At 51.6% G+C, this 16,429-nt stretch overlaps 1 protein-coding gene across 1 annotated transcript; it reads left to right on the top strand.

Moving 5' to 3' along the window:
* Positions 1-5,053: 5,053 nt before the first annotated feature.
* On the top strand, positions 5,054-15,006 carry LOC309869771 (keratin, type II cytoskeletal 75; the record flags this gene model as incomplete). Its single annotated transcript, XM_082741396.1, has 9 exons — positions 5,054-5,551; positions 6,294-6,508; positions 7,459-7,519; positions 7,862-7,957; positions 8,790-8,954; positions 10,776-10,901; positions 11,044-11,264; positions 12,811-12,845; positions 14,764-15,006. The coding sequence occupies 9 exons, from the start codon at positions 5,054-5,056 to the stop codon at positions 15,000-15,002; spliced, it is 1,656 nt and encodes a 551-aa protein (XP_082597522.1). The 3' UTR covers positions 15,003-15,006.
* Positions 15,007-16,429: the final 1,423 nt, after the last annotated feature.

Here is a 16,429-nt window from a genome sequence, read left to right as displayed (position 1 = left end):
CCTAGTACACTGTAGGTCCCAACCAGTGTTCTTTGACAGAATAAATGAACAAATGAATAGATGCACCTTGGTTGAAGGCACCAGTCAGCAGTGCCCCTCAGATGTGACCAGGAGTGAAGGATGACACTGGAAGGCAAGAAGGAGGGAAGGTCTTCCATGTTATCCAAGTCCTGAGGTAGTGCCAAGCCCTGCATGGCTTCTGGCTGTTACTTCCCAGCTGGTGACAAATACCCCAGACCTCGATAGCACCCCCAAGCCCTGGAAGGAGCCAATGGATGGTGTCAACAACCTCCCATGGTGCAGCAGTGTCACCCAGCCCACCCAGCCTGTTCCCATGGACCGTGGCAGCGTGCCATTCCACCTGTCCAGGGCTTCTGGGTATTGTGCTCTCTATTCACAGAGGTCCAGGAAGAGCCATAGGGGGCATTCTGGTTGCGCCCACTTTCCTCTGCCAGCAGTGTCCCTGTTTGGCTGCTCCTCCTTGGCACCAGTGGGAGGGGACCTGGTGAAGCTCCCTGATCTAGGGAACAAATGAAGCCATTAAAGTGGTCAGAGGTGACAGCCAAGACACACCTGAAGCCTGTCTTGTCTGAATCCCTGTGTCTGCTTTCTGTGGGACCCACAGGGGGACTGGAGATGCTGGCACCGCACCATCCCATCCCCCCAAGAGGGGACCCAGCTGTGCTTCCTGGGCAATGGGAGCTTTTCTCACTGGTTGTGAAGTGAAGGAGGCTCCGGGCAAATGTGGGCAGGCCAGGGAACCAGGATTCCTTCTAGGCTACCAGACAGCTGCATCGCCTTCAGATGGCTCTTGTCCTGGGTGCCCTCATCGCTGAGGCTCCTTCGGGCTCAAAGACCTGGCCCTACTCCTTCATGTCACTTCTCTTCCTAGACACACCCAGTCTCTAGACACACCCAGTTGCTACCACATCGCATCAAAACTGTTGTTCCGTGAATGTTCTTAAGACATGCGTGTCCGTGTGTTCATGCTTCGCACGTGCACGTCTGTTGGGTATGTCTGGAGAACTTGATTTTGGAGGAAAGGGGCTGTTCCACCATCACTTAAACACAAACTTGAATGAAAATAACATCCCATTTTGTCACTAAAATTGGCTGAAGGGGACTTGAGGGCTGCCCTCCCACTTGCCCAAGGCACGCATCTGCCCATCAAATCTGGGCCCCGGGGAAAGGCCTGCTTATATGGACAGTAGAAGGGAGCGGATCAAGCGAGGTCTGGCCATGAGCAAGGAGAAATCCCAAGTGGTGAATCTTGGTGGCTTCTTGAGAGCGACGGGCACATCTAGTGCCCTTTGGACAGCAGTGATTGCCTCTTAAGGCAGTGGGAAGGGGACCGTGGGATGGAGAGTCTGACCCCCTCAGGGGCAGGCTGGTGGTGCCTCTCAGATGTCCCAGACAGGAAGAGAGTCGGCTACCCTGGCATGCACCAACAACCCAGGTGGGAAAGGATTTCTGGTTGCGACGTCTCCGGCAGCACCACAACAGAACTCTCTTCTCTCCATTCAGTCACTGGGAGTTGTAAACTGGCAGAGCCACATGGGGTGCCTCCCCACCTGCCCCGACAACCTCAGCTCCCCTTTCTCTTTCAGCACATACTCCAGGAGGAAGGTGCTGTGCACACTTAATTCACCACTGTATCTCCCAGTGCCTGGAACAGTGAATGTCTGTCACACTGTAGATGTTGAGAAATAGTTATTAACTAGAGGAGCGGTCCATCCCTGTGTATGGAAGGATTGGGGGGAGGTGGTTTGGGGCTTGGGTCCTCTGAGATTGTACACAGAGACTTGGCTCTGTGCCTCAAAACTGTCTGCTCTAAGGAATTACCTAATCTCTTCTGTCCCCACCAAGCCTGCCTTACCTTCTCTGGCCTTGGCTGGTTGGAAGCCAAAGCTCCTTGGTGTGCCCCGCCCCCCAACTCCTTCGGCCTCGGGAGGCATGCCTCTGTGCCTTCACTGCCTCCTCCACCGACTTCCACAGCCCTGACTGCCTCTCTAGCCTGGTCTCCTTGAAATCTACCACCACCAAGGACCTCAGTGTCCCTCTGGGGATGGGAGAGCTCACCCTGAGCTGGATGGATGGGGAACAGCCTGGGGCAGCAGAGCACACACCATAGTCCTTGACCCACCACTCTCTAAAACCTCCAAAAAATTCTTCCGGACAGACCCAGGAACACCGTGTTGTAGGAACTCAGCAGACGTGGAGAACAGAGAAGAGTATGTAGTTCTTCTCTGAACTAGTCAACCTAACTTGGGTGAACTGCACCTTCCATATGGAGTGGTAGGAGGCAAGTCCGGGGGGAGGGGTGGTGGTGGAAGAAAAACACCCTTACCCCTCAGGGGTAAGCTAGCTCCTGGACCACCAGAAAACCAAAGCGGTGGAAATACACAGTGGCGGGCAAGCCTGAACAGGTAGTCTCAGGAAACATGCAGAAAGGGGTCAATACCTGAGTGCAGTTCATCTGAGAAGCCTTCTTGAGGGTGAGTTTTAGGCGGAATTATAAAGGAGGTTAATATCAAAACAGACAACCTTCCGTGGCAGAAAGGAAAGAAGATGGTATTAATAGTCTCAAGTTTTGAGGTTTTGAATGGGACAGTGACACAGGCTGTCAGGGAGGCTGGGGTGTCCTCGGCATTCATGTAGACATCGTTCGCTGGAGAGAAAGCCACCATGAAGGCCAAAGGCCACAGAAGAGGGAGTAAAAGAAGAACAAAAGCCAGAGGGTTATCCATTTCCATCTATGTCACCAAAGTCCGTGAGGGAGACAGTCCAGCTCTGGAAACAGTCCGGGTGGAAAAATTAGAGAGAGGAGGGAGGGGAAGAAGAGAGCCGTCCCAGACACATGATAAATGGAAACAGGACGAGAGGTAATGTCTGGGAATAGGGCTCCCCAAGAGGGCATAGGGAAGAAAGGAAGGACCCAGGCAGGAAGGCAGACTGGAGTCAGCTCCCACACGGGAAGTGTGAGGGGAGAAAGTGCAGGTGGCCCCCATTGCCACAGGCTACAGTGCTCCCTAAACCTCTCCACCGGCCTCTGTTGGTGGAAAGCTCTGAAGGGTTTCCTCAGCACAGATCAGGAAATGAGTGTCTCTTCTCTGGGAGAAAGATTATCATGAGGTGAATACGGAAAACAAAGACAATTATTCTTTCCGCCCCAGATGCATGAACCACCCGGCTCAGACCTGGGCACCCCGACAACCTGGTGAGAGAACTCCCATGCTCCTCTCGCCCTGTATCAACAAATGCTATGATTCATAGGTTCCCTATGGAAACTGAGACTCTCAAACAATCTATCCACGGAGGAGAGCTCCCCCCACCCCTGCTCGCCTCAGCCGCAAGGAGGAAAGAGCTCCGTGAACCAGGGCCAAGCTGTCATTCCAGGCCGGTGAGCGTCAGCTAGCCCATCGTTCCACGTGTGTCTCTGAAAGGACACCTGTGTGGGAAGACCATGGAATCTGGCTCAACTTCTCCATAGCTGGGTACCACTGGTCTGTTGAATTTACCATTCAGGGACACAATTTCCAGCACCTGAATATACTGCCATTCCTCTCTCATTTTGCTAGCTTTTGAAACCAGTGCAAGGAGCAAGCAGTCAGCAAGATAAAAGAAAACCTAACAATTTCTCTGTTTGGCTCCCCCACCCCAGGGTAGAAGCAGTGGGGTGAGAGGAAAAGAAAGGGAAGACCAGAAGTTTGCAGGTTTCCTATCGGTTTCCACTGACAGGGATGTGGGCTCAGTCCAAGAGACGAACAGGGAAAAACAAGACAAACTTCTTGGGCACCCTCCACTCAGTGCAACCCCCAGAGCTCTTACGATCAAGACTGAAAGCCAGGGACCCCCGGCCTTCAGCCTGAGTGACCAGTCTGGGAAGTTTCTGGTATAAGGCAGCCTCAGATAGAGCTGTGAGGCAGTTTATGGTACATCACTTTTGTATAAGTTAATGAACTTCAGTTCTTTCTAACCATTCATACCACAAGCCTGTTACTAAAGAAAAAGAACGTGTATGGTGTTCGTTTCAAATCCCCACCAGACTTGCCACAGGGAGGGACATCCAGCTGGCTCTTCATTCATTCGTGCTTGATGCACCAGAAGGAGAGAAGTCTCCACAAATGCTTCCTTGGCATTCGCACGTCCTAGGCCTTGCAACAGTTGTTTTCCCACACAAATCCTCGTCACAAACCCCACTTTACAGACACCTGAACTGAGGCTCAGGGAAAGCTCGTGCGTGGCGCAGGGCCTCATAACTAGTAAGTGGGGCTGGGACTCAAACCCATCGCCCCACACTCACAGCTTCTCTCCGCAGCAGACAGACAGAGGGGCTGGTCCCGAGAGTCCTGTTGTGGAGCAGACAGGGCATATATGTGTGCATGGCCGCCCGCTCCAGGACATCAAGTGTGACCTACACTGTAGAGAGGGAAGCTTATGAGGAAAACAAAGGAGCAATCAAAACTGAATGGTTTCTTAAGAAAGGTGAGTGTGAAACAGGATTTTTAGGACCTGGAAGGACAGTATGGGGCAGGGGACATAGCGGGCACTTGGTGAGAAAAGGCTCAGGGGCAGGAAGCACAGGTGGGAAGAGGAAGGCCTGGGAAACAGGGAATCGAGGCACTTGTTTTGACACACGATGTTTGCCCAGGAGGGGGTGGGTCCCAGGCCTAAGGAAGCGGTTTAGAAATGAGGCGGTGTTTTTAGAGCCCATTAAGAGATGCATGATTAGGACATGACTGAAAGCAATTAGCATGCTTCTCATTCGTCTGCTGATCAAGTTGCGACTGGAAAGGAGTTTCCACGTGGGGGAGGGATGCCAGGGAACCAACCAGTGGCCTTGACACCGTCCCGGAGGGGTGCTGAGCATGAGCTCAGGGCTGGTGAATGCCTGGGGGATGCCATCAGAGGCCTCCCTAGGCAGCGCCCCACCCCTCCCGCAGGTCCATAAAAGTCAAGGCGGTCCAGAGCTCCCCAGGTGCCCCATCTTCTCCATCCCCCCGTCACACGCGCCCCTGTCAGGAGCTCTCCTCGCCAGCCTTGCTCAGCCACCATGTCCAGGCAGTCTAGCATCACTTTCCAGACCGGCAGCCGCAGGAGCTTCAGTGCGGCCTCAGCCACCACCCCAGCCGCCGGCCGCTCCCGTTTCAGCTCCGTCTCCGTGGTCCGCTCTGCAGGTGGCGGTGCAGGGCTGGGCAGGATGAGCAGCGCTGGGGCCGGCTTCGGGAGCCGCAGCCTCTACAACCTGGGGGGCACCAGGCGGGTCTCCATTGGGGGGTGCGGCAGCAGCTTTCGAGGTGGCTTTGGTGGCAGGGCCAGCAGTGGGTTTGGGGTCAGTAGTGGATTTGGCTATGGGGGCACAGCCGGAGGAGGCTATGGGTCCTCTGGCTTCCCCGTGTGCCCACCTGGAGGCATCCAAGAGGTCACCGTCAACCAGAGCCTCCTGACTCCCCTCAACCTGCAAATCGACCCCGCCATCCAGCGGGTGCGGAAAGAGGAGCGGGAGCAGATCAAGACGCTCAACAACAAATTTGCCTCATTCATCGACAAGGTGAGCTGGGGGGATGTATGTGTGCCATTGGAGTGGGGTGGCAGGAATGCTTGGAGAGGCCCTCCGCACAGACAGGGAGCAGTAATGCAATGGCCTCCCTGTGGAAAAACACATCCACTCAACAAGTACCTTGCAAGTGGGGCCAGATGGCCCCACGGGACCTTGTGGAAAGTTCCTTCATCCTCCCTGGGAGCCACGCAGTTGGTTCAGCCAACACCGAGGGAAGAGCTACATTGTTCTCCAAGGAGGAGTTTCCACTGAGCCAAGTAGCCTCACTCAGAGCAGGTGTTGTCAAGACACTCAACCCAAGAATAGAGTCTGCCCCAAGAGACCTCTACGCCCACTATACCAGTTCTATGGTAGCCCCGGAGAATAGTGGGGCAGCATCAAGGGCTTTCTCATTCTGATTTGGAGTGGTCAGTTATATAGTTGACAGATGGGTATCAGGTAAAAGGCGGACTTTTCTTCTCTCCCTTATCAGTTGGAGTGTCTGGCACTGCCTCCCCAATTTCTCAAGATTTCATTCTCCCGGGGTGCCTGCTTGACTCAGTTAAAGCCTCTGCCTTCGGCTCAGGTCATGATCCGAGGGTCCTGGGATCGAGCCCCAAGTTGGGCTCTCTGCTCAGCAGGGAGCCTGCTTCCCCTCCTTCTCTCTCTGCCTGCCTCTCTGCCTACTTGTGATCTCTGTCTGTCAAATAAATAAATAAAATCTTTTAAAATATTTCATTCTCCCTCCCTCCAGGTAAGGTTCCTGGAGCAGCAGAACAAGGTCTTGGAGACCAAGTGGGAGCTTCTTCAGGAGCAGGGCTCCAAGACGGTGAGGCAGAACCTGGAGCCTTTCTTTGACACCTACATCAATGACCTCCGCCGGCAGCTGGACAGCATCAGCACAGAGAGGGGCAGGCTGGACGCTGAGCTGAGGAACATGCAAGACGTTGTGGAAGATTTCAAAGTCAGGTAAGGGGAAGACGGGCTGCTGGCCACACACAGTCGTCTCAGGACTCCTTTTAAATAGGACCAACAAGGTGCAAAGCAGCAAATACCAGTGCCCACAGGGAGGTTTGGAACTTGGAGTCATTATCCCGTGATTGGAAGATAGCATGGCATAGAGTAACAAAGAGACTCGCATCTCACCCATCGCTATTAACAAGAAGCCTATTCTGACGTGTCCACATGACCACAAAGGGATGTCTGCATCATCTAACATAACATGGCTATTCTGGAAAGCATGATACCATTTCACAGTCAGAATATTCTTTAACTCTGCTGGCACGGGCCCTATTATTGAGCTGGTGCATTCCCAGTGTAAATGAGGCAATTCTCCCGGGGGAGGCAAAATTTGACTAGCCATCATCCACGCTGCAGTAGGTGAGGTATCCAATCAAAAGTGATGTCCCCCCTAACTTCTTAGCTGGCTTACCCTTGGTTTCTGAATTAAAGCCACTCTTATTTACTGAAAGCGTGCTGTCACACAGCTGCTCTGAGGCTCAGTGAAAAGACCTCACAATCTACCAGGAATGGTTTTCTTCCTGAACAAGCAAAATTTACCCCGCAGTTCTAGCAGCCACTAGAGGCAGGAACATTTTTCAAAGACTGCAACTGTGCATCTCTAAGAAGATGGAGTTGCATAAGTACGTATTTTATTCCCATCAGTTCCATGCTCACCTTCTACTCTTACAAAAGGAATAATAAGAAGAAAAAACTGCTGGCAGAAGAAATGATTCCCCTTTTATAGAGGGAGAAATAGAGGTTAAGTGAATCACCCCAAGTCACACACAGGTCAGTGGAAGAGCTGGAAAGGATCTGAGGTCTCTTAACTCTTGCTACACCAGAAATGGTCCTCAGTCGGGGAAGAGTTCAACTGAACGCTTGCTCAACAGCACGCCCCCTCTCCTCTGTGCTTACAGGTACGAGGATGAAATTAACAAGCGCACCGCTGCCGAGAATGAGTTTGTGGCCCTGAAGAAGGTGGGTGGAAATGTCTCTCAAAGGAGAGGATTCGAAACTGAATCTTGGAGTATGCAGTGACTTCACCCTTGAAATGGCACAGAACCCTTCAGAGTATCTGGAGAGCTCAAATCTGCCAAAATGCTCCCTCTGTATTTATGTCCCCCTGACCCTGCTAGGGTTTCTGTTAGCTCAGGGGACTCAAGACCCCAGTTCTCTACAATCATCCACCACAACCCCAAGCCCCAGATCCAGAGTTACTAAAATCTAACCTGGAGGGGCCAGGAAGGAGTCTGCCCAACTTCTTCAGGACTCACTGCTTGGGGCTGGGTCTTAGAGGAGCATCTTGTGCTGTTGTTCTAGGATGTGGACTCAGCCTACATGAACAAGGTGGAACTGGAGGCCAAGGTCAACTCTCTAACTGATGAGATCAACTTCTTCCGGATGCTCTTTGAGGCCGTAAGAGCCTGCAAATGGTTTTGTCCCTCCTAGATCTGCAGCCTGGGAAGAAAAGGATGCTGCAGAGAATGTCATCTATATGGGGCCTCCATCTAGCATCTTGCCCCAGATGGTCCAAACTGGGGCTTAGGTGGTCATGGGCACCTGGGAGAACTGCTTGCAATCTTGTCACACTAAACCCTACTTCAGCTCTGAGGCTGCTTCCCCTACCCCACGGCAGCAAAGACAGAGTGCTGATTCTTGAATCCCAGATCCCTGGGTAGCATTTCCAAGGAATCAAGACACACCTCTCCCTCTCCTATCCCAGAAAAGTTCAGAAAAGGCAAGTTACTCCTCAGTTCAGGGTGCTTCTTGCCCTCTGAAGATGCCTCCTCTGGGCACTGCCACTCTGAAGGCAGAGACCTGGGTCTTTGAAGGGGAGAAAGAAGTAGGGAACGATGAAGTCACACTGTACAGAGGGAAGCAGGGTCCTAAAACTCACTGTATCCTAAAGAAGGCTTTTGTGCTGGCATATGAATCAACATATGTCATATTCAACTCAGAATAATTTGAACCAGAGAACACTGGCTCACCCTTCACACTCAGGGAAAACACACAGGTGGGTGTCTTGAGAAGCTATGCCGGGGCACACACCCTCATCGCACTGATCTGTGACCCAGAAACTTTTCTGGGATTGACATCGGAGTCCCAAAATGGCTTCAAGTGCCCAGGGAAGGGCTGGAAGAATCCCTCCAAGGGAAGCCAAGAAGGGATTCCTGACCTTGACAGGTCATGTGATTTCAAGAACATTTCTTTTTATGTCTTGGTGATGCTGAATTTTCTGGCTCTACAGGAGCTATCCCAGATGCAGACCCAGGTCAGTGACACATCTGTGGTCCTGTCCATGGACAACAACCGCAGCCTGGACCTGGACAGCATCATCGCCGAGGTCAAGGCCCAATACGAGGATATCGCCAACCGCAGCCGGGCTGAGGCTGAGTCTTGGTACCAGACCAAGGTGAGTGTAGGCACCTCTGTGATAGGTTCCAGGACTAGTGTTATCTGAAGCCCCGAATAATCATTTAACTATTAGCCATGAGCATCAGGGAATACAGGAGCATTTCTGTTTCTTTCGACATGGCAGAAGTGTCCGGTGCTATGAAAAGTCAACTTGAAATGGGTGTGGAAACCCAACCATACCCCCTACCATGTGGTCAGACAATGTTGGGTGCTCAGGTCAGCCCTTGTCCCCATATCACTTATGATGTGGTTGGGCCTGGGTGAGACTCCAAAACAACCAAGAAAGAGTCACAGAGCTATTTCTAAATGGCTTATTTATTCAATACACTTGTGTCAAGCAGCATTGCAGAGTTATAAATAAATAAGCTGCAAGCAGTTTATTTTTGATTAATAAAAAGCTTCCAAGACAAGGTGGGTCTTCCTGGCATTTGGAAGCATCCAGGGACCATAGATGGCCAAGGACGGGGCAGGCATTTAAGGGAGAATAAGCAATCCTGCGGGGGCTGGAAGATAGAAATGAGGACTTTGCTGAGCAAAAGACTCTATCAAAAAAGGCGGCATTGGGAGGACCAGTGAGAGCTACTGTCCGAAGTCACAGATGGCCAGAAGAAGGTTGGGCATTGGAGGTTGTAGTGACTGGATAGTCCAATCCATGAGATCACCTCTTTGCCCAATGTAGACCCCTCTCAGGGCCAGCTGCTCCCCTACATGTGGCTTCCATCTTTTACCCTGCTGTGCACACTGCCTTAGTCCCTACCACTGCAACATGGTAGGAAGGAAGAGGGTATCAGGTCCTGGGGTGCACAATACAGAGGGACATCCCCCCTAGAGGCAGAGGCAGATGGTGAATAGAGGCGAGGTATGCCTAAGTTGAAATTTACAGTGGTTCAGATTTACAGTGAACATTTCCTTTTGTTGGTAGGGTCTGTTGTTCCCTTAAACCATATGTATCTAGAAATGGAGGAGCTGGGCCACCCAGCACTTTCAAAGCCAGACAGATCTTCACTTGGGCAGGGGCTCTTCTTCCCTGGGAAATGTGTGGGCTGGAGTCAGGGTGTGTTATTTCTCCTAAATGAGTGCATCCTGGATATGCCCCACTAGGCAGAGAGCTCCCTCAGATGGGGGATCCTGTTACAAAGTCTTCAGAACTGTGCCCCCTTCAGCCTGGCTCCATCCAACACCCCCACCACTGATGTCTGGAGAGCTACCAAAATTCATGGTCACATGGGTCTGGATGTATGTCCCATGACCGGGATCCCTAAAGGACACTGACCAAGACACCTTTTCTCCCCCACTCCCACCTGCCCAGAGCTCACCATGCTTCTTCCTGCCCCAGGGTCTTCACACAGACTATCTCCCCTATCTGGAATGTTTTCTCCCCAGCCTATCACTTAGATCACTCCTTCCCACCCTTCAGCACAAAGCTCAAACACCTCTATCTCTGGAAGGACTTCCCTGAGCTCCTTCCCACAACTCCATATCTGGGTCAGATTCCTTTCTTACACTACCCATTCATTTCCTAAGAGATATTCATCCCAGTTTGGAACTGTAAATTCAATAATACTTCATTAACATCTATTTTCCCAATAATCTGTAAGCACGGGTCTGATGATGCTGTCTGTGATACTCCCAAAGCCTGGCATGTGCCTGGCAGGTAGGTGTGCCTAAGAAATACCACCAAAATGACTGAGCAAGGGAGTGCGTGAATGATCAGCGAATGGTTGGGTCTGCGGGTGGCCTTGAGGGCCAGGCTGTGCACATGGAGAGTACCCAGCCCACGTGTTTGACAAGGGGACTCACTCTGCTCTGATTCTATCAGTATGAGGAGCTGCAGGTCACAGCCGGCCGGCACGGCGATGATCTCCGCAACACCAAGCAAGAAATCTCCGAGATGAACCGGGTGATCCAGAGGCTGAGAGCCGAGATCGACAGCGTCAAGAAACAGGTAGAGTTTTGGCAGGGCCAAGAGCTCCTTGCACATTCATTTCTCCCGGGTCATCCTGCCATGCTTCTAGGACTCCTACCCAAGAAGCACCGCACCTCCAGGGGTTGTCAGTTAGGTTCATGGCTTCCTCCTTTTCTTATAGTGTTCCAGCCTGCAAACGGCCATCGCTGATGCAGAACAGCGTGGAGAGTTGGCCCTCAAGGATGCCCGGGCCAAGCTAGTGGACCTAGAGGAGGCCCTGCAGAAGGCCAAGCAGGACATGGCCCGGCTGCTGCGCGAGTATCAGGAGCTCATGAACGTCAAGTTGGCCCTGGACGTGGAGATCGCCACCTACCGCAAGCTGCTGGAGGGCGAGGAGTGCAGGTGAGGACAGATGCACCACCGCTGTTCCAGCTCCGCGAGCATTCCTAAGGGCTCAGGTTGCTGTGGCCCCCTCTTCTCCTAAAATGCAGACAGAACTGCGCTGTGAGAAAGAAAAAAAACAAAAAACAAACAAAACAAAACAAACAAACAAAAAAAAAACAACAAGCAGGTGCAATTTCTTTCCGGGTTAGTAACTCATTATCAAATGCCATTATTTGAAGCACAACTGCTTTTCATACCCCATAAAAATCTAGCACCTGATCAGGCTCTAAGTAATAAAATTCTATCAAAGGAGAAATTGTGTTATGCAGCAGGTCTGGTATGAGAATAAACTGTCCCAGGATTTGGGCAGACAGGCCTACGACCAACTAGGTACATAACCTCAGTGTCCTTTCTCTGGTCCTCAGATTCTTTATGATGGAATAAAGAGGCAAATCATCTGATCTCCAAAGTTCAGTGTTCTGCCGATTACTAGCTGTGTGACCAAGGGCAAATTACTTTACTTTTCTGTTTCTCACCTATGAAATGAGGCTAACCGTGGTTTCCATCCTATATGTTAGTAAGAGTGTTAAAATAAGGGGCGCCTAGGTGGCTCAGTGGGTTAAGCCTCTGCCTTCGGCTCAGGTCATGATCCCAGGGTCCTGGGATGGAGCCCCGCGTGGGGCTCTCTGCTCAGCGGGGAGCCTGCTTCCTCCTCTCTCTCTGTCTGTCTCTCTGCCTACTTGTGATCTCTCTGTGTCAAATAAATGGATAAAATCTTTAAAAAAAAAAAGTGTTAAAATAAGGGAATACACATAAAGTCCTTAGAACATTTCACGATCCATAACAAGTGTCAAAAAATGCTAGTGATCATTCAGTTTTGTAGCCAAAGATATGGGCTTTGGAGCCAAGGGAGTCTGGCTTCAAATCTAGCTTTGTGAACACGGGCAATTAATTCACCTCTCTGAGCTTCGCTTTCCCCATCCATCAAATGGAGGTAGCGACACCTACTGAATGGGGTCATGAAGAGAATTAAGTGGCATAATGTGGGTATCAGGTATGTAGTCCTTTTTAATGTTCTAAGTATGTGCTTATGAATGAAGGCCAGCTCTGTCCTTAGTATGCGAAAGCAAAATTACTCTGGTTGCTACAATAATGGGCTGATTATTGTTATTGTTATGTTTATGACTCAGTCTCCTCTCCACACCTCTAATCACCCGAGGCACTGCCCCATGCCTAACAACGGTCCATTGTTGAGAGGGAAATCTTATTCCTCAAGGAGCCCTGCCTTTCCAGCCTACTCGAGTGTATGATTCCCTTTCATTTCCTCCAGGTGTCTACCTAGTTTGAACCCCCCCCCCAAAAAAATGTTTCTGAGATTACAGGTTTTCCTCCAGATTGTTATTTTTAATACTACTACTATTTAAATTATTTCAACCTCCACTCACAGCTGCAATAAAAATAATAGAGGGTTTTTCAATGTTCATCATTACAAAAATGTGATTTAAATGCCCACGAGCTGCTGGATGTAATAGTAACGTTCCTTCTCCCTCTTCCCCCTGATCAGGCTGAGCGGAGAGGGCGTTTCTCCTGTTAACATCTGTGAGTATGACATCCTCTGTGTCAGTTCACGTGCATGTGGTTGGGGCAGGGAGGTGGCATCACGGGGGAGGGGAGAGGGCATGCACAAGACATTGGACGGGACCCCCCTCAGACAGGGTTCATTTTGAGATTTGAGGTCTTGACTTCTTTATAAGGAGAGCCATATTAGGAGTCTTTTTCTTTCTTTCTTTTTAATTTTTTTTTAGGAGAGAGTCTGTAAGGTCCCACTTCTTACCCCTTTGCAAGGGACAGAGCACCAAAGGAAGGGTGAGCGGAGGTTTTCTCTGACCCTTCTGCATGGGTTTAGACCTATAGGTTCTTCCCCCCATGTCCCTGGACCCCACCCCTTTCTCACTGGAGGTGGAAGTCTAGATCAGACAAGAGCATTCACTACAGATAGGATTTAGGAAAGCCTGCTATGCCCTCAGCCTGTGGAGGGAGCCTCCACGCTGGGCTGAAGGGCATGGCCAGGAAGGCCACACCTTCTGGGAATGGTGTGGGGAGAAGCCCTGCCGCTCCAGTTTACAGAGTATAACAGCAGAAGGTCACCCAGGTTTTTCCAGGCAGCAAAAGCATATAGGACAGGGCAGGTGGGTTCAGCTGCTCAGGAAGGGAGAGGGGTAGTAAGCTGGTGAAACCCCATGCCACTAAGGGTGGAGGTCACTCACAGAGCTCACTGCTGGCATCATGAGGCTGACTGGGATGACTTTTCCAGCTTGCATCCTACAAATGAGTTTGGTATTCCTGATACAGGATTCACAAAACCAACGATTATGTTAATTGATGACTCTAGAAGGCAGAGCCCTCTAAACTACCCAGCTGTCCTCCTTCCCTGATATCCTTGTCTAGTGGCTCCCGAGACCCTCAGAGCTAGTTTTGGGGATGGCTGCTGTAACTTCTAAAGTTCCTTTTCCCTTGAAAGCACATAAAAGTCCGTGTTTGTTATCCAGGGCTGCGGCATTGCAGTACCACAAACTGGGGGGCTTCAGATAAGAGAAATGTACTGTGTCATGCTTCTGGAGAGTTCTCGGTGTTCCCTGCCCTGCATCACGCTGATCTCTGGCTCTGTGATCAGATGGCCCTTTCCCTATGTGTTTGTCTTCATGTGGACGCCCTTCCTCTTCTTATAAGGACACGAGCTCTATTGGGTAGGGCCCTCCCTAATGATTGTATCTTAACTGGATTCCATCTGCAAGATCCCATTGCCAAATACGGTTGCATTTGCAGGTACTGGAAGTGAGGAATTCAACCTATTTTTTTTTTTTTTTTGAGAACACAGTTCATTCTGTATCCATCCATTTTTATTTCAGTTTCCCTTCCGAAGAGCCCAGTGTAGTGATTGCATGTTGAAGGTGATGCATGGTTATAAGAGCTCAAAAAAGAGCAGGTTGGGGAGCGGGGCAGAATGGGAGCAGAGTTGGCTGGCCAGTGGGTCATCTGTCACTTGGTCTAGCAAGATTACTCCAGCTCCATTCTGGGATTCAGGGTGCAGAGGCTGGGGACATCGAGGGAAATATGTATGTTCGCCCGAGAAAGAAGAGAGACGCCAGAGCCAGGCCCACAGAGGGAGAAGGGGACAGAGTGGTAGGGGACTGTGGAGGGATCAAAGAGAAAGGCATGTGGACTAGAATCGCTTCCTGAATGTAAGAAGTCTCCATTAAGTTCTGAAAGGAACAGCTAGGCGCCAAGTAGCAGAGAAGAAGCAGGAAGCCATTCCAGACAGGAAGACTGGCCCAGGGAAAACCAGGCTGAGCCCAGACAAGAGCTCCCACTAAGTGGGCGGGGAGCCTGGAGGAGGCAAAAGTCTGCCTGACCAGACAACCACATCCTCACCCCACAGACACAGGGGCACAGGCCCTGACACTCCAGTTCTCTTCTCTCCTGCTCTGGGTCTTGACTCTCTCCTCTCTTCTGGTAGCTGTGGTCACCTCCACTGTTTCCAGTGGCTACGGCGGCGGCAGCAGCCTTGGAGGCGGAAGTCTGGGTCTCAGTGGGGGCAGCGGTTACTCCTTCACCACCAGCGCTGGGCACAACCTGGGCTCGGGCCTGAGCAGCTCCAGCTTCAGCGCCAGTAGCAGCCGGGGCCTCGGGAGCAGTGGCTCCAGTGTCAAGTTTGTCTCTACCACATCCTCCAGCCGGAAGAGCTACAAGCATTAAATGCAGCCACCCCACTCCCCCACCCCTGGCCTAAAGCCTGCTCGCTTGCTGACCTGGCCTGTCTATACTCACAGACACGATACCTGGGTCCTTCTTCTTCACCCCTGGCCCACCTGCGCTGCCAGGAAGCAAGCCTGGCATCCTGGCTAAACCCCATTCCCCAGCTTAAGCTAGCCTCCGCCCTCCTGACAGTCCCCAGAGTGTCCCCACCCCCACCCGCTCTGTGCCAATGCCCTCCCTCTCTCAATATTTACATTTGGCCTATCTTGCGGAGACCACCCCCCTTCAACTCCTCCTTCTTCCTCCCCACCTTCCAGACACAAAGAGGAGGAGTGGGTGTTTCCCAGGCCATCTCAATGCCAGGTTGGCAACCCACCTGTCTCACGATGCTTATAAGCTGCCTGCTGGGAGTGAGAACTCTCTCTCTTCCCTTCCGGGGATGTGTCTATTAAATGCATGTGTATTGTGTTTGGTGTCCAGCCCTCTGTCTGGCGTGGTTATGGAGCATAGAACGCTTCTCCTCCTCCCCGGGCCACAAAGAGAGCCCAGGGCACATCAGATCTTCCTCACTTCGCTCAGAATGAAGAATGTTGGGCTGGGGCGATGGAGGGATGGAGGGAGGCTGACTGCCAGCCAGACTCCAGGCTGGTGTTTCTGCCCACTTCCTCCTGCCTCTTGTTGGAATGCCTTCTTTGAGAAGCCCAAGCCCCTGGGCAGCTCTGTCCTCCCCACTCTGTATGCCATTCAGGGCGATACCTTCCCCTCCCAAACACAGACGGTTTTCTAAGGACACTGACGTAGGGTGGGCAGCCCAGCCCTTCTCCAGCAAAGGGGCTGATTGTTCCCTGACAGCTTCAAACTTGCAGACCTGAGCAAAGAAATAACAGGCCAGGAGAGGAGTTAAAAGTCAGCCCTGGGGGCAATGCTTTCACCAAGCAGAGGAGCCTGCTGAGACCCATAATTGCAGGGGGCACTGAGGCATCCAGGAAGCTCCCACATTCCTGAGTTTACAGTCTCCGGAACCCCTCCCATAAGGCAAGAGCCTGGCATCACCCGGACTGGGGACCGCTCATGTGGACTTAGAGGAAGTGGGCTCAGGGCTCAGGACCTGGTAGGAACCAAGAAATAGGAACCAGGACTCTGAACCATAACCAATCAGATGCCGTGCAGGAAGCTAATGGCAGGCGGAGCGAGACCATGAACAGAGAGAAGATGGGTGTAAAACCTGGGGCTAAAGGCTGGGAAGGGTGGCAGGAAGGAGAGAATTGAAATGGTGGGTAATCGTTAAATGTCCCTGGTCCCCAGGGACAAGAGGAATAGAAGGGATAGGAATTTTGAGAAAAATCCTGAGTCTGCCACCCTCAACAAACCACATCTCCTCCACCAGCATCAGGTACAAAGATCCTGTGGTCAGACCACTGCACCCT

The sequence above is a fragment of the Mustela nivalis genome (genome assembly GCF_964662115.1).
Source record: "Mustela nivalis genome assembly, chromosome: 7".
Taxonomy (NCBI): domain Eukaryota; kingdom Metazoa; phylum Chordata; class Mammalia; order Carnivora; family Mustelidae; genus Mustela; species Mustela nivalis.
Note: the sequence above shows the minus strand (reverse complement) of the source record. Positions and strands in the feature narration are given on the sequence as shown.